At 40.7% G+C, this 18,255-nt stretch overlaps 1 protein-coding gene across 4 annotated transcripts in view; it reads left to right on the forward strand.

Moving 5' to 3' along the window:
* The window catches only part of mink1 (misshapen-like kinase 1), a 47,621-nt gene that overhangs the window by 11,135 nt on the left and 18,231 nt on the right, over positions 1–18,255 (forward strand). For 2 of the 4 annotated variants that reach the window (XM_079647387.1, XM_079647388.1), the window contains exons 8-16: positions 478–556; positions 1,915–2,090; positions 2,545–2,617; positions 2,733–2,943; positions 7,263–7,370; positions 9,366–9,452; positions 13,691–13,867; positions 15,192–15,362; positions 16,007–16,267. In XM_079647387.1, coding sequence (XP_079503513.1) covers positions 478–556; positions 1,915–2,090; positions 2,545–2,617; positions 2,733–2,943; positions 7,263–7,370; positions 9,366–9,452; positions 13,691–13,867; positions 15,192–15,362; positions 16,007–16,267 — 1,343 coding nt within the window. Of the gene's footprint in view, positions 1–477; positions 557–1,914; positions 2,091–2,544; positions 2,618–2,729; positions 2,944–7,262; positions 7,371–9,365; positions 9,453–13,690; positions 13,868–15,191; positions 15,363–16,006; positions 16,268–18,255 lie in introns of all 4 variants that reach the window. The other 2 variants (XM_079647386.1, XM_079647389.1) reach the window with 2 other exon arrangements.

The raw sequence follows: 18,255 nt of genomic DNA on the forward strand, positions 1-18,255 counted from the left end.
TAATGTATTCATTTGCCTTCCAGCGTTACTGTCGGATAATTGTTTAACAAATGAATTATTGAGCATCTTCTCACACACTTTTCAGCACTCTGTTCACTTGCTGTGTTAGCAGACGCCGTCTATACCTCTTGCGTTTGTTCACACTTAAAAAAAAGCTGAAATGAAATGCTCTTCCCGTCTCATTCGAAATGCATGTGTCCATAAGACTGCCATGTAAAAGCCTACTTACTGTGAAAGTGTAAAGCTAACCAGTCAGGTTTACCTACCTACGCTGGGAACACAGTGACTCACAGTCCTTGCTCTTACAATGCAACAACAAGCCTCAGGCGCCAGGGAACATTGGTCAACAGCAGCTGTAATCTTGTTTGAGGATGATAATGTGTACTGGTGGCTAGTTTTATTTACAAACTACCAGGTGTGGAAGTATACGATATTCTGTCTTAACACAATAATCCTTATTTATGATGATTTCTGCAGCCTTGTGTGACATGCACCCGATGAGAGCCCTCTTCCTGATACCCAGGAATCCCCCTCCAAAACTCAAGTCCAAAAAATGGTGAGTTATCAAACCCTCCTGCTGTGCTATTTACATATCAATCATATGATGTCAGGCGTGTGGGAAAGCCTCAAAACTTGTTTCCAAAGGCAAGTTAAATATCATCAATGCAGGTTATGGCTTACTACACAAGAACTGCAGCAACGAGACTAGTCTGTTTACTTTGAGAAAGCAGGTTTCTGCAGTGCCACAACAACCCAATGTTTAACACAATGTTAAATGTGTATAAACACACTTACAGGAACAACACTATAAGGGATACATTCTGCTTGTAAATCCTGCTTCTAGAAGAGACTCAATTACAGGACAATACGTGTGCATTTGTACCGACATTGGGAAAACACACTTTAGGAATCAGTCTCATTTCAGAGTGTTAGACTTTATGTCCCAGTATTGAAACAATATGACTGTGAGCAAGACGAGAAGCCCAAAGTGTGTAAACTAATTTCCCATTTTCTTTCTCCTACCCTGTTTTTTTTTTAATGTTCCTATTACTCTCCCTGCTGCTCGTTAAAGGATCCACTTAGCAGAGTTGACGGCCCCAGAATGCAATGCTTCTTTCATAATGTTCTTTGGCTTCAGTCTTTGAAAGCTGCCAGTCAATATCGTGTGACCCAGATGGACCATTATGCAAATACCAAAACATTATTAAGGGATGGAAACAATTACAATGAACTAATGAACTCGTGATTACTGCCCATGAACGATATTGACCTCATTTGACCGGTAGTTTTCATTGGATGATTATTGAAGTATGATGAATTGTTTTTTGTAATGATTATGTGAAAGTAAAGAAGCATTTCGTAGTGAAGTAGTGGCTCGAACTGGTTATGTGCAATGAGACGGGGCCAGTGTAGACATGTTTACCTTTAAGACTGTGAGCATTAACTGAGAATCTTAATCGCTTTAGTTCACACTCGTGTAAGAAAAGGAGATGCTTAGAAATGCCTCCCCAGATAAGGCTGGCAAAAAAATCTCTCTTTTTGATGAAATTAGCTTACTTTATTAATCCCAATTTCTTTGTCACTGCAGCATGTAAACAAGGCATAGCATATGAAATAACAATCGAATATAAACAAACATAAACAGTAAATATATACCTATAAACAGAACAATAACATAACATATTGTCAGTGCAAGATATATCTATACAGTATCTTTAACAAGTACACAATATAAATATACATATTTTTCGGTTTACACTTTAAGTGTGCAAAGTAATTTCATTATTCAATTTAAATGTACATGCACAAGGTACAGTGTGAAACTTGGGGAGTTACAGCTGCTCCCCCCCCCCCCCCCCCCCCCCGACTCTCCCTCAATGGTTTCCCGTCCTCTAACCTCCCCATTCCTCCCAGGTCCAAGAAATTCCTTGACTTTATAGAGGGGTGTCTCGTGAAGACGTACAACAGCCGGCCGTCCACAGAGCAGCTCCTCAAACACTCCTTCATCCGGGACCAGCCCACCGAGAGGCAGGTCCGAATCCAGCTCAAAGACCATATCGACCGCACGCGCAAGAAGAGGGGGGAGAAAGGTAAGCAGATCAGATTTAAGAAGATTTCCCCGGGCGCCGTAGATAATGACAGCCCGCTAACACTAGGATGGGTCAAATGTAGAGAAACCGTTTCGTTACATAGTACCTGTACTACGTAATGACGATAAAGTTGAATCTTCAATTGAAATGGGTGTTACCCAGGGAACGTTACCAGGAACACTGTCTTTGCTTTTTCCCTGTTGCATAATCAACCTGCTGTTCTTTGTATTCACTGTTGTGTGACTTTAATGTTTGAATAGTTTGTGGAGAGGCTGACATCCTCAGAGTACTTATTGAGATTTATTGAACTCCGAACAATGTAGTGGGATTAGGGTTTGGGTCACACATGAAGATTGTTAGATGCTTAATAGAGAGTGATCTCCTGAAGTATTTTGTATGTTTGCTCCAACACAGTGCGATATTTGACCTCCTTTTATGCTTATTGTCTTTGTAGAAGAAACAGAGTATGAGTACAGTGGTAGTGATGAAGATGAGGAAAATCGAGGAGGAGAAGACCGAGAGTCAAGGTAATTGACATTTATATTCTCTGTCCATGTCGTATGAATCCTTGACTTGTGTGACTGATTTCCCGCCCCCCTCCCAAACATTTTTTTCCTCATCTCCTCAACTGTTATCCAGCAGTTCAATTCTCAATGTGCCGGGCGAGTCCACGTTGAGGCGGGACTTCCAGCGCCTGCAGGTGGAGAACAAGGAGCGCTCGGAGGCTCACAAGAGGCAGCAGGCCCAGCTGGCCGCTCAGCGCCGGGACCCCGAGGAACACAAGAGGCAACTGCTGCACGACCGGCAGAAACGCATCGAGGAGCAGAAGGAGCAGCGGCGCCGACTGGAAGAGGTAACCATCAACGGGAAAGTTTCCTGCTTATAGAGATACGCTTATTAGACTTCTAGCTTAATATATGATCAGTGTTAAGCTAAAGTTAGCAAATGATATTTCTTAGCGTAGCAGAGAGACTGTCATCAGTGGGGAAACAAGCCTGACTCTCTCCAAAGTGAAGAAATACTCCTACCAGCACATATTGAATGTTTGCTGTAGCTATTATCCTAGCGCAGAGAGAGAAAAGATTACAGCACATGACCCTCCCTAAAAGTACAGATTGACTTGTTGACCTAGGTTGATTAGGTAAAGTCAATTCAAGGTGTTTATTATTGGGGTTAAGATGTGATGTGTATCTTATTTTTGAACTTTGTAATTTGCCAAGTAGGCTACTTCTCTCACTTATCTTAGCCTTTATGCTAAGCTAAGCTAATTTCTTCCTGACTATAGTTTCTTCGGAGACTTCAGACTTGTATCAATCTTTTCATGCAAGGAAACAAATCAGGGTTCTTCCAAAAGGTCAAACTACCCCCTTAAAGAAAACCTAAGACTACACTTAAGATTTGACACTCATGATGCTGAGATTTGAAGTACCTGCACAATAAACTGCTGTATTAACTTATCACTGGTGCTGAAGTGTTAACACAGCGATATTGATTCCAAATGTTCAACCTAAAGATGTGTTAAGGGACTTGTTTGTTGAGTATAAGCAGTTTATCGTTGAAGAGAAGTCCCACCACGTGTGTCTTAATCATGTAACGGTCTATAGTTTAGATGCACACATTCATAATAATGGCAGATGCTAACCTCTCATTTTCACATCTTACTTGAACACAAAACACCAGACAAGAAAAGCAGACCTTGATAAAAATAGGATTGTTTGACCTTATTTCCTTTTTGTTGATTTTATAATTAAATGTAATCTTGCACATTTTACCAGAGGCTCATGATACTAATACATTATGCAACAGGCAGAGCATTTTTAATTCAAAGCAAAACTGTACCAAGCAACTCAAATATGATGTTCCTCGTCTGCAATATGTCTGCTCCTTTAGCCACCAAACTACCTTCAAGATTCAACGGTTTATTGTCATAACATATACACAACTAAGGTGTGTATATAGACATCATTACAATTTGAGAGACAGTCGAGCAGATCAGTTTCATCACTCAGTTTTTTTTTAAATTGTTATTATTTATTTATTTGGAGTCACATTATAATACATGTACACTTTTTCAAATCATATATTTTTAGAGACCCGAAAGTGACAAATGAAATAGCAAACATAATTAGTCAAAATAAAAACGAAAATGTACACGGGGGTTCTTTGAAATAGCAAATGTCTACACATGTACATATGCATACATATCAACATACATACTGTACATACATACAATACACTTACGGCCCGTCCACACAACAGCTTTGAAAAAATCTTGAAAATCTTGGAGGTGGGCGTGTCTGAAAGCTTGGGGATTTTTTGCGACCCACAACCAATCACATGAATCTCCCGCCCCCGACATACAAAGCAATAGCAATGTTTAAACGAAGTAAACTGGATATAAACTCCCAAAACTGGCGAAAACCCACCAGTTTCACCCACTGTCTCTGCCACCTCCCTCCATGCCTGGTTCCTCCGGTTTGTATCCCGGTAAATAGTTACTGGTCGAAAAGAACCGGGTGATTTGCTACCGTAATTTCTCGTTTGGAATATGAGGAATTATGTCTCTACCAGCTTGCACGCGGTTTGATTGGCTAGCGCTTGTACTGTCAGATTTGCATACACGGGATTTGATTGGCTGACGCTTCCAGCTCAGCTTCAAAAGTTGAACATTGCTCAACTTTTGAATCCTGAAAATCCTGGAAATCTTGGCTTTGCTTTCCCACAATGCAGTTTGGCGAAAAGCGAGGCAAAGTGACGTCACCCCATTCAAAGTGAATGGGCAGAGAAGCGTTGGAAGATTTTTTTGTAACGCTGCTGTGTGAACGGGCCGTTACACGCGACCATACATACACATCTATACATATACATTCAATCGGTGTACAGAAACACGGTCAAACAAGGGATTGTCGTCTTTGGGATATGTACATTTCTCCACTTTTTCCATATTTCTTCAAATGTGTCTTCCTGAAGCCTCATTGAGAATTTGATCAATATCAGTTTCATCAATAACAAGTGCAGACCAGTTGAAAGTGAGATGATCATGCATGTTTAAACATACCCAATGATGCAAGAGATCTAATAGCAGTAGGTAAAGTATTCCAGTCTGTTGGGGCTTTGAACATGAACGCTCTTCTGCCAATAGATGTTTTTGCAGAGGGGACAGAGAAATAAATCTGGACAGAGTGTCTAACTTGAGGATTTGGTGAGTAGGGTACAAAATACTGCTTTCAATAAGGGGGATAGTTAAGATAAATACATTTTAAATATCAGCTGAAGCCAATGCGTGTCTTCTTACATTTAAAGAAGGCCATTTAAGTTGGTTATATATTGTGCAGTGATGTGTACGAAAAGGACAACCAAGAACAAATCTGCATAGTCTTTTTGTAGGCTATGTTGAGTGGAGCAAAAATGGGCCGATTCAATATGGCTCGCTGGCCGCATTTGGCCCCCGGGCCATAGTTTGGACACCCCTGCTCCAAAGTCTCTGGTGCACCTGCATCTACTTCCTTGATACATTAGATGTTAACAGCTCGAAATGAGCACCACATGTAAAACTACACTTATCTATCCATCAGGTTTTCTGTGTGCCTCTCAAAGCCTTACTGACAAAATAACTAGTCTCAAAGAAGCAAAAAGTTCTGGTCCGCTTCACAGTATCTTTTTGAGCACACTGTGGGGAATACACTGAGAAAGTCCAGCTCCTTTCAACACAAGTATGAATTATTAATTCTGCAAACACAGTGAGATTATTTCTTAGCCTGAGAGAGATGTTTAAAGCGTATGAATTTTATATAAATCCTGGAAACTGAAAAGGTGTTCACACCCTTAATGAGGAATGGAAATCAGTGAGTTGTATAAGTGGCTCAAGATTCAGACTTTCAACACTAAGACCGCTAATCTGCCTGTTGCGAGGTAGAAAGTTTAACTCTTTGGATGCAATTTTTTTTTTTTTACAATCGATGTATATTTCTTTGGATGTAATGTTAGAGAATGAACGCAGGCTAGCTAACAAGACAGCTCCATGGAGGATCATAGAGAAACCCAATGTAAACAAGACATGACATCAGCAGAGCATTCACTGTAAAACACAACGTGCATAAAATATATGATTAAAATAACATGTTAGCCTTAATCTCTATCCATCTATTTACACCTGTAATGTTGCAAATATTGAACGTCCACTGAGTGTCCTCTTGTCTTTTTCTCTGCCAAAAAGCAACTTCACTTGCTTGAAGTGTTGTCATATTTACAATCTGGATAAACCCCAATAGGTGAACCAACCAGCCCTTACTACCAATCAGTCTGTGGATTTTCTGTCGGGTCATCGTGTTCCTTTTTATGTATCATGCTACAAAATCCATCCAACTATTATAAGAAACTTTTTAAAAACACGTTATTCAGCGCTTGTTTGTTTTGAAGCTATCATTTAGTACTCGCACACAAAGCAGCATATATTGAAGCAGGGGTGAATTACAACAAAAGGAAATGAAAAGGTTTTCTTTATGCTGTGTTGAATTGTAATTGTTGGGGTTATATGTTCAGGCTTTTAGACTTTACCTACAGTAAGCAAAGTTTTTGTTCATTGCTGATGATCTTGGAAGACTTACCTGCATGACTCAGCTCTCTGGTGTTCTGATAAAGTGCCAGCGGCTGTGAGGTGTTTGAGGAGCTACGTAGGATTTGACTGAGGCCTACTTAAACACACTGATTTGTCTTTTGTTATTAAAATGACTGTGCAGTATTGGTCAGAGTTTTACTGCAGTAAGATTGAACTCCCCTGATACACCATCACCTCCTCCTCCTCCTCCTCCCCTCTTTTCACTGTTCGACTGCAAAGTGCCAAAAACAATTGAGAGCTTTGTGTCATTTCATCACGAAAAACCAACTGTGTTTCAATGTCTGTTTTTTAAAAGATAAAGCCATCAAAAAGTGAATGAGTGTTTGAAAGGAAGCACTCTGATGATGTATTATGTGCACAGTATATGTGTGTTTGTGAGAATGACTCACATCCTCTGCATCCCCACTCCCTTTTATATATCTTTTCCTAGCTCTTGCACACAAAAAACAAAGGAAGGGTTTTTGCTCATAAGCCGGCTCTCCATTATAAATTCCCCTAGTGCAATTATAGCCCGTGTGCTCATTCCTCTCTTTACTGTCACCCTTCTCTCCCAGCAACAGAGGAAAGAGCGAGATATGGTGAGGCAGCAAGAAAAAGGTCCCCACCGGAGACTCGACGATATGAGACGGGAGGAAGACCGGAGGTTGGCTGAGAGGGAGCAGGTAACCAACCGCAGGAGATCTCAGTCAGCCAATCAGAGCGCAGTGTGGGCGTGTCCACAGGCAACGCACTGCAAGTTGCGCTAGTGGTGAAATTCCATGAGTAGGTTGCCATAGCAGCAAGGGTCTAAATTAGTGTATTTATTCAGAGACGAGTTTCTGTGGGTGAGCTCTCTGCGCCTCTTGTGCTCTGAATCCAGTTTAGCCTCAGCAACACTGAGTCTGGCATCACAGCAGCATACAAGTGAAGAATACTCATTTTATGTCAACTATTATGATCTATCACACGATGCTATGCTTTATTGGTAGCTCTCATTCTTCTACCCTCAGCAATACAGGCATCACAGCATCAACGCCTTATAGTGAAAAACACTGCAGATTATTCTTTATGTTGGGCTAAACCAGGGGTGTCCAAAACATTTTTCACTGAGGGATGCATACAGAGAAACATACCAAGGTCTGGGCCCCTCACTAGAGGTATATTATATTGCCTTTTATAAATTCAGTTATCAAAATCATCATATGTAGGTAAATGATGCTTGATACTTGAATAACAGCTCTCCGCTGGGTTTCATTTATTTAGTTACAAACGGTGTTGGCAGATCATTCCATAAAACAGTTGCCTCAGATTGCTTATTAAAACGGGGAATAGGAAGGGTCTTTTTCCAGCTTTGTTAGAAAATGCTTTTAACTTTAATTGACTGAATTGATTTTAACCCTCTTGTTGTCTTCGGGTCAAATCTGACCGATTTACTACTTTTATCAATCATCAAGAAAAGGAATTAGTAACCATCCGGATCAGATAAAACACACACACAAACACCTACACATACTCTAAATGTGTCCCCCCCCCTTATGTGCTCAATCCCCCCATATGAATCACGCACACACACACACACACACACACACACACACACACACACACACACAACAATTTGACACATTTCCCGCTCTTATGTGCACATGGACCACACCTGGCACACGCAATACATGTTCAGTGTCTATTCTTTGTATATTTACTGCAGTTTTTCATGTATGCCTGTAGTTTGATACAATATGTACAGTTTGAAAGGGTGTTAAAGGGGGGGGTAGGTAATTTTGGAGAAACCAGCTCGAGTGCGCCAGAATTTGAAAATACACAACCGGAAAAGATCTGCCACTTCCTCACAGAGCCCCTCCTCCAACACACATGAACGCGCACATGACCAATGAGGGCACGAGATAAGTTTGTGTACAGATGGAAGGCTGACAGGCAGGTAGGCCATCCAGTCATTTTAGCCGGGCCGGCTTAGATGATTGGTCGTGCTTTTTACAGTACTACGGCTTCCACAGCTAAACCATTTTTTTTAAAGGATTTTTTGTCAAAGCACTTCAGATATTCATTGCTATCGGGATGTTCCATAACAACAAGTGTATCTCGAGTCGGTTTCTCAAACATACCTTCCCCACCTTTAAATGAAATTTGGTGATGATTAATGGTTTTGGTGTTAATGTAATAGCATTTAAAACAGGACCGGTCAAATTTGACCACGATCACCAAAGTAAGGGGTGGGGGGGGAACGAAGACAACAGGAGGGTTAAAAGTGGGCTTATTATGACATGAATATTGGGTCATATACTTTTTAATCTATTTAAGAAGTATAATATAAGACGAGCACAAGTTTCAGGCGTGGGCCATGTTCCTTTATCCATTTTGAATTTGAGGGCCAATTAAAAAATAGTCAACGGCTCGCAGTTGGCCCCGGGGCCGTAGTTTGGACACCCCTGTGCTAAACAGTGATGCTTTACAACCTTTAAACGGGTAAAGTGAATGTGAAGTGACGGAAATGAAGTGTTTTCTTTGAGTCAGTGCACCGCCCAGTGTCTGTTGTTTCCTGGAATGACGTTACATAACTGTAATGTGCATCTATTTTCTGCCCTTGACCTTTTTATACCTTCATTTCTCTCTTTCCCCCCCCCTTTTACGCCTGTCCTTCCTGCCTCCTCACCTCTCCTCAGGAGTTTATCAGACAAAAGTTAGAAGAAGAGCAGCGGCAGTTAGAAATCCTGCAGCAGCAGTTGCTTCAGGAGCAAGCACTGCTTATGGTAACTAGTCCTCTCTACCTCTTTATCATTTCATGTTCTGACTGCAGAGGTTTCCATGCCCTCTGCGACACAGTGCCTCATCAGTAAAGGAGATTTATTGATCAGTGCTGAACCATTTTCTTCTCCTGTCAGGTCCATTTCTTTTGTATAACCCAATATCACCACATTGCATCTGGTTGGGAGGGTTTATAATCTGTACCACAGACAACACTAGTCCTTAGACCCTCCAGACAGATAAGGAAACAAATGGTGTTTAAACTGCAGGGTTACAAGTCTGCCCGAGTTTAGGTGGAGAAAAAGGCTTCTTAATACTTTCAATTTCTACTGGATCTACTTTTCAGGAGTGTCATGTGCTAGATGTGAATCACCTGGAATCAGAATCAGGTTTATTGCCAATAGGTTTAAACAAACGACAAATGTGATTTGGCGTATAGTTGTGCAAACTCAAACATAAGGAAATAAGTTCAAAGAGAAGGATCAAAAATATAACTATTATAAAAAGAATATGTATTGCACTTACACGGAATATACAAATATACAAACACTAATTTCTTAGTACAGTGAGTATATGACCAAATATACTTGTTATGAACCTGCCTGAGGACCACAGATGGAAATGAGCTATTAGCTATAATCTGGCATATTGCATCTCTTCTCTTTGCTGAGATGAATGTATTTGTATGCATGGTCCTTCTATAAATAAATACATATATATATCTATATATATATGTATATATATAAATACAGTATATCATATTTTAAAGTGGAGAAGTAATATCATACAGAAATGTGCAATCTATTCAGATTGATGAACAGGGCTCACAGTGTTTAAAATAACTATATATTAGTCACATGATCCAATCCATTTTATTTCTATAGCACATTTAAAAACAACAGAGTTGAACAAAGTGCTGTACATCAACAACTGTATACAAACATAGCATAAATACATAAAAAAAACAGACAGGACATGAAACAAATGTAAAACACGAGACGATGAAACCAGATCAGAAGCCACGGACTGAGAAACTCTCCTACATGACGTAAAAACAAAACACCAGAAAGATAAAAACCCTAATTTAAAAGCACAAATGTCTCCTGGCCTGTCAATGCCAGGGGAAAGAAGTGGGTTTTTAAACGAGATTTAAAAACCGGCATGATGTGCATACATTTAATGTAAATGTTAATGGGGTGGGTAAGAGTCAGTTGTAGACGTAGAGAGTATGGGTTTAGCTCCCACAAAACTGCACGTCGTGAAAAACATGCGCTGACCTAGATTTTGAGCGCAGTTCAGGTTTTTACTGAATCTTCCTCAAACTGAGGGGAGGAATTGCCACAGTCTTGATATCTTTGTGTTAGCTCGATCCTGTTGGGCCTACAAGGTGCTTTACTCTTATATTTATACCTGTCTATGCAGCAAGACAAGGAACCCAATCCTCACAGCTGGATTCGTGAGGTGATGAGATTTTTCACATATCCCTCAGAGGTTTCACATAGACATCATTATCATAGGGACCGGAGCTCAGAGCCAGCCACAGGACAGCGACTGTGACCCTGGCTAAATTAGAATCAAACAAAACGAAATCCCCTTTAAACAAATGAGAGGCTTGAATAAAGAGCGAGATTACTTTATGTTGCAGTTGCAAGAATGTATCCCTAATGATTTGCTAGATTTAATGTAAAGATAATTACCTTTTCTGCTGCTATTCTCCTTAGGGAGGTAATTCAATTTAAAGACAACTAGGCTAACATTAGATGGCCACTCGTGGATTTATGAATATCATATATTACGATCTGCGATGTACATGCATATCTTATCTCTTGCCTGGCCTAAAAAAAAAAAGAGACTCGAAACTGTTAAATATCCGTGTTGCTGCATTTGTGTGTCAGCAGGGTAGGAAGAGCAGCCTCGATGTCCCTCTGAGACACTGTGATTCCTCCACTGTGTTCCCTATCTACTGTAAGGTCCCCTCCCACACAGGGAAGCACCTGGGTGAGACTTTACCACCAGGTGCCAGACTGGGTTATGTTTGGCTCCTTCTCCTCGCCAGTGGCACCAAACAAAGTGGATGCGTCTCCTCGCGTGTCGAGATCTAATGTAAACAAAGTCATGTGCTTGAGGTGAAGGCTTCCTGTGCGTCCTCGCTATTAATACCTTGTGGTAGCATCAGGACTACATCAGGATCGCTCCATGAGATGCATGTGTTTTTCATCCTGGTTGGAGAACAGCTTGTTTATGCCTAGCGTTGCATCTATCACTTTTATCAATCCAGTTTAGATTTCACCACAGAAGACTTGGGCAGTGTTGGAGAGGAATAAAGAACAGATACTCAAAACTGGACTTATGTCCAAAACGTGAAAAACAAAAATGAGTTAATAGGCTACAGATGGTTTGCTAGTTTATTCTTCCTAAATTCATATAAGCATTACCTCAGCTCTGCATAACTGTGATTGTCAGTCATATTTAAAAAGCACTATTTGTATCACTCTACTCTATGAAGCGACTCTAGCTGTCAAATTCATACTTCACGGGATAAAAACACCACCGGTGATTAGGGATGCCAGTGATTATTCGATTATTCGAATATTCGTTACAGTCTCCATAATCGAATATTATTTTTAAAAATCGATTTTATTTATATATTTTTTTATTATTATTTATGTGTTTTTTTTTTTTTTCTGGCTTAGTTTCAACCAACATATAGACTAATGCTAATAATAGTATTAATAATTGTAAATGGCCATTGGTCACACCACCAGTTTGTTTTACTGTAAACTTGGAGGAAGCATGCGTGCAGAGCAGACTGCTGCTGCTGCAGCACGCTACACACCGACCCCGCCCCCGCCCCCCCTCTCCCTCACACGTGTGACTAAAGATGAACAAAGCGGCAGGTAAAAAGAGTTCAAGGAGCTGCATCATGTTGATGTTGGTTTATTTGTCGTTTATTTTGTTTGTACTGTTAAACATGTTCCAGTAAAGAAAACAACGGAGTTCCTCTTGTCAGATTTTTTTTTTTTCTCTCCCGCGCGCGCGGGGGGGGGGGGGGTCGGTTGGTCGGTTGGTCGGTTGGTCGGTTGGTCGGTCGGTCGGTCGGTCGGTCCAATAATCGATTATTATTTGCCAGGGCTGCCGAATAATCGATTTTGATCATGGTCAGTTTCTGGCAACCCTACCGGTGACGCTCTCATGCTGCGTCGTTAGGGTTACTTCTTTCCTATCAGTAGGTTTCTGACCAGTCGCTGCACACCACTAGGTGACACAGTTTATGCCCGGTATCAGAAGGCTGCGCCACATAAACCTGCCTCCTCACATGTCATTTACCAATCAAGTGCGTGTTCACCTCCTGGGCTGCTATCTGAAATCTGGGATCCATTTCAAGGTGTTTTTGCCTAAAACGGGCTTCTGCACCCACACTGGCATCAGCCATCATACCACTGGCATCTGCGACTGACCAGTGGGCGGGTGTCCATTTCCTCGTGTCATTATTAGTATGAGCCGTCTGCTTTGTTTGCCGTCAATGGCAGTCTGGAAGAAAGTAAACAGTACCTAAGTTACAATTGAGACTATGGCTTTTTGACTGCCAGTAATGTCAGTCAGTCAGAGCCTTTTTTTTTAAGACAAGAATATTGTGAAAGGCCGACGGTGGGCAGCCAGGTAGTTTATTTTTTAGCTGCAACATGCAGGAAGCCTAAACATCATGCACATTCATTTCTTAGATTAGATTTCAACCTGCGTCATCTAGGAATTCACAGAACCATCGATGAGTTTGCAACTTCCATGTTCTCACGGTGGAGGGGCACCTCAGTCTCAGGCTTGAGCTGTAAATCTACTGCTTCACTTTGTGGCCCATCGTGATGTGAAAATTAAAATAGAACAAATGACAACAAGCACTTAAAAAAAAATCAATCTGTATTTAATTCATGCATGGGGAATTCTCTTTTTCTTTTCTTTATGAATGGGGTGGCCATCAACAGGCAAGAGACCTATGCTTACAACTCAGAATGAAGTCAAGTTTTTCATTTCCTCACTTTCTCTTAAACATACAAATAAGTTAAAGCTGACACAATCAATATTCTTTTGATGTGGGTTGGTGAAAGACTGCTGTACTAAAATTAGGATTACACACAAGGATACACAGTTTTTTTTGGGTGAATAAATGAATTCTAAAAAGTCATTTGTGTCCAGTCCGAGACGAGCTATGGCTTAACTGCAGTGTGTTTTTGTTGTTGTTGCTCAGGAGTATAAGCGCAAGCAGCTGGAGGAGCAGCGTCAGTCGGAGCGGCTGCAGAGGCAGCTGCAGCAGGAGCACGCGTACCTGGTGTCTCTGCAGCAGCAGCAGCAGGACAAGAAGCCCCAGCTCTACCACTACAACAAGAACCTGGAGCCCAACAACAAACCCACATGGGCCCGGGAGGTAGCAACCATACCTGGAGCTTCACACACAGTCGAAATAGATAGTTTATTGGTTTATTGTGTCGTGGACAGTCCACATTAATCAACTGTCACAAAAAACTGTAAATGGGGCAGTTTTACCAAACATAGCTAATTTCCAGCTGTTGCCCCCGGCCAGATGATCAGACACCCTTAAATTCACAATACATCATAGATACATAGATAGATAGATACAAAGATACATAGATACATAGATAGATACATAGATACATAGATAGATACATAGATACATAGATACATAGATACCTAGATACATAGATACATAGATAGATACATAGATACGTAGATACGTAGATAGATACATAGATAGATACATAGATAGATGGATACAAAGATACAAAGATACATAGATACATAGATAGATACATAGATAGATAGATAGATAGATAGATAGATAGATAGATAGATAGATAGATACATAGATAGATAGATAGATACATAGATACGTAGATACGTAGATAGATACATAGATAGATACATAGATAGATGGATACAAAGATACATAGATACATAGATAGATACATAGATACATAGATACGTAGATACATAGATAGATACATAGATACATAGATACGTAGATACATAGATAGATACATAGATACATAGATACATAGATACGTAGATAGATACATAGATAGATAGATACGTAGATACGTAGATAGATACATAGATAGATAGATACAAAGATACATAGATACATAGATAGATACATAGATACGTAGATACATAGATACATAGATACGTAGATAGATACATAGATACGTAGATAGAGACATAGATAGATACATAGATAGATACATAGATAGATAGATACAAAGATACATAGATACATAGATAGATACATAGATAGATAGATACGTAGATACATAGATACATAGATAGATAGATAGGTAGATACATAGATAGATAGATACGTAGATACGTAGATAGATACATAGATAGATAGATACAAAGATACATAGATACATAGATACATAGATAGATAGATACGTAGATACGTAGATAGATACGTAGATACGTAGATACATAGATACATAGATACATAGATAGATAGATAGATACTTCCCAATTTAGGACATCATTTTGTTACAGAAGCAGACGTGTGTTCAGACATGAAAAAACAATACTTTAAAAAGAGAACTAACAATTAAAGATAAAATGACAAATATTATATCGAATATACAAAATATAAACAAAACAATATAAAATATTCTGGATCATTAAAATAAAAAGCATAATGCTGCACACTGCCCTACATACTTCATCCACTGTCCTCCTTGTTTCAGGTGGAGGAGCGGAGTAAGCTCAACAGACAGGGCTCGCCCAAAATCTGCACCACCGTCTCCGACACTGCCATCCAGTCGCGCTCTGACTCCATCAGCCAGTTGGGAGTGGGTCTATCTGCCCAGACCCCCCCCATGCAGAGGCCTGTCGAACCCCAGGGGGGGCAGGGGAAGGTGGGTGCTTGCAAGGGTTTGAAATGTAGTTCCTTTAGTCCCCCTAGAAAAGCAGCTGACGACAGAACAATCTTTTGAGATCAGATCAGTTTAGATAATTAGATTAGACATGTATTGATCCCTCTGGGGACATTCAGATGGTTTAGCAGCTAAAGCAATGAGATGAAAACACATGATAGGACACTTCAAACAAGGATAACAAATAAAGTGAGAGTATACAATAAACAGAAAATGGGTTGAATACTATTTTAGGATATTACTGATGTTTATAAGGGTGGTATTAGAGTTTAAACAAATATCCTCTCTGGTCAATTCCTTTATTACTATTTGAATAAAAATAAAATAACTATGAAATAAGAAATGAATTCAAATGGTGGGTGCTTCCAAGTGTTTGAAATGTAGTTCCTTTAACCCCCTAGAAAAACAGCTCAAGATACAACTGCCTCTCCCTTCTGCCCCTGACTCTTTAGCTGCTTCATCCGTCTATGCTACCTTATTCATGCCTTCCTTTTTTACATTCCTCCCTTTTTTACATTCCTCCCTTTCCCTCCACAAACCTGTGATCTCTTTTCTCCTTGGATACCTCCTGCGATCTCCTCTTGCTCCTCCTCCTCCCTCCGCCCTGCTCCTCCTGTCCTCTTCAGTTCCAGATGGCTCACCTGGTTCCTCTGAAGCCCTACGCTGCCCCTGTCCCTCGCTCTCAGTCCCTCTGTGACCAGCCCACTAAGACCATGTCCGCATTCCCCACTCAGGACCCGTCCCTCACCCCCACGCCCCGCCCCATCCACTCTAGAGAGCTGGTGCGTCAAAACTCAGACCCCACTTCTGAAACTCCGGCCCCCCAGGGACTTCTGATCGGAGATGGACCCTGGATCCGCCTGCCTGATGTGGAACTCCCACCCAAGGTGAGTCTAGTGCACATGTGTCAAACTCAAGGCCCGGGGGCCAAATCAGGCCCTTGGTGGATTTAATTTCGGCCCGCAGGATAATTTCTAATTACTATTAGATCTGGCCCGTCGGTATATTGCACGCACACCTTCACTCAATCCTGAGGGTCTCCTCAGCTCAGAGCCTGACCCCAAACATTGATGACCTTGCCCCCAAGATGAGATACCAAGTATCTGAACTAGCATCACAGAGCAGCACACTGAGTTTAATGGATGTTTCCTTCTGCACTTTCTCTCTCACGACAACAGGGCATGTTTGGTTTGTTCTTTGAGGGGAATAGTTTTGTTGAAGCTGTTGTTGGCCTGTGGGAAAATGTAATCATAAGAAGTGACTCTGGAAAAGCTGCAGATAGAGCCACAAGAAATGAATGAACTGATTAGTTAATGTTTAAAGTTGTTTTTATAGGCAATAATTTAAGCTTTGTTAGTTCCAGGTTTAATATGTGCAATAAGTTCATTTCAATAAGTTTTGCAATAAACATTGAACCAGTCCGGCCATTTTTTTAAATGTTGGCCCACTGTGTATTTGAGTTTGACCCCCCTGATCTAGTGGCTGGCCAAGACTATAGACTTTTTTCAAAACATTTTATTATATATTACATTACATTGCATTTAGCTGACGCTTTTAACCAAAGCGACTTACAATAAGTGCGTTCGACCAACAAAGTACAAACTTGAAGAAAGCAGAATCATATAAGTACATCAGGTTTCATAGAGCTAAACATTTCAAGTGCTGCTCAACTGGCTTTAGATAAGCCAGTCCTTTATTAGTATATAAGTGCTTTGTTAGTAATTCTATCGCTCGAAGTGGAGTCGAAAGAGATGAGTTTTCAGTCTGAAGAAGATGTGTAAGCTTCCTGCTGTCCTGATTTCAATGGGGAGCTCATTCCACCATTTTGGATCCAGGATAGCAAACCCACGTGTTTTTGCTGATGGGAACTTGGGTCCCCCTCGCAGTGCGGGTGCAGCGAGCCGTTTGGCTGATGCAGAGCGGAGTGCACGTGCTGGGGTGTACGGTTTAACCATGTCCTGGATGTAGGAAGGGCCAGATCCATTCACAGCATGGTACGCAAGTACCAGTGTCTTGAAGTGGATTCTAGCAGTTAGCGGAAGCCAGTGAAGGGAGCGGAGGAGCGGCGTGGTGTGGGAACATTAAGGAAGGTTGAAGACCAGACGAGCCGCTGCATGCTGGGTGAGCTGCAGAGGTCGGATGGCACATGCAGGTAGACCAGCCAGGAGGGAGTTGCAGTAGTCTAGGCGTGAGATGACGAGAGCCTGGACCAGAACCTGCGTCTCTTTCTGGGTCAGGAGGGGACGTATCCTCCTGATGTTGTAAAGCGTGTAGCTGCAGCATATATGCTGCATTGTGGGAGGAGCTCGGGTCAGAAGAATTTCATTGCCATTTCTACACTGTAGCTTTGTGCATATGACAATAACACCTTTGAATCTTTGAAAGAAATGACTCAGCAGTAGGTGAACAAATCAAAACACTGGTTAGTATTTCTGTTTAACATTCTCCCTTATCTACTCGCAAATAATATTCTTGTTGGAAAAAATCAAGTAAACTGACCATTAAAGGTGTCAGTTTTAAGAAATGTAAACTATGATTACCTCAATCTTTTGAGATAAGATAACATCTACAATTCAGATGTTTTAGCAGCAAAAGCCATGAGATTGAAACACATGATATAAGACAGTTCAAACAAGGATTAAAGGATACCAAATAAAATGGGTTGAAAACGATTTTAGTAAAACACCTGAACTGTTGAAACATCATCCACAATATTCATCTGGCTGCCACTTAAACATTTATCTATTTACTAATATATCATATTTCAATGACTTGCATACAGACTCTTATTACACTATTTCACTTTTTTAAACAATTTTTCATCTTGTATTTACCATTTAATATTTACTTACACTATATCTATTCTTTTTATCTG

The sequence above is a fragment of the Notothenia rossii genome (genome assembly GCF_949606895.1).
Source record: "Notothenia rossii genome assembly, chromosome: 9".
Classification (NCBI taxonomy): Eukaryota; Metazoa; Chordata; class Actinopteri; order Perciformes; family Nototheniidae; genus Notothenia; species Notothenia rossii.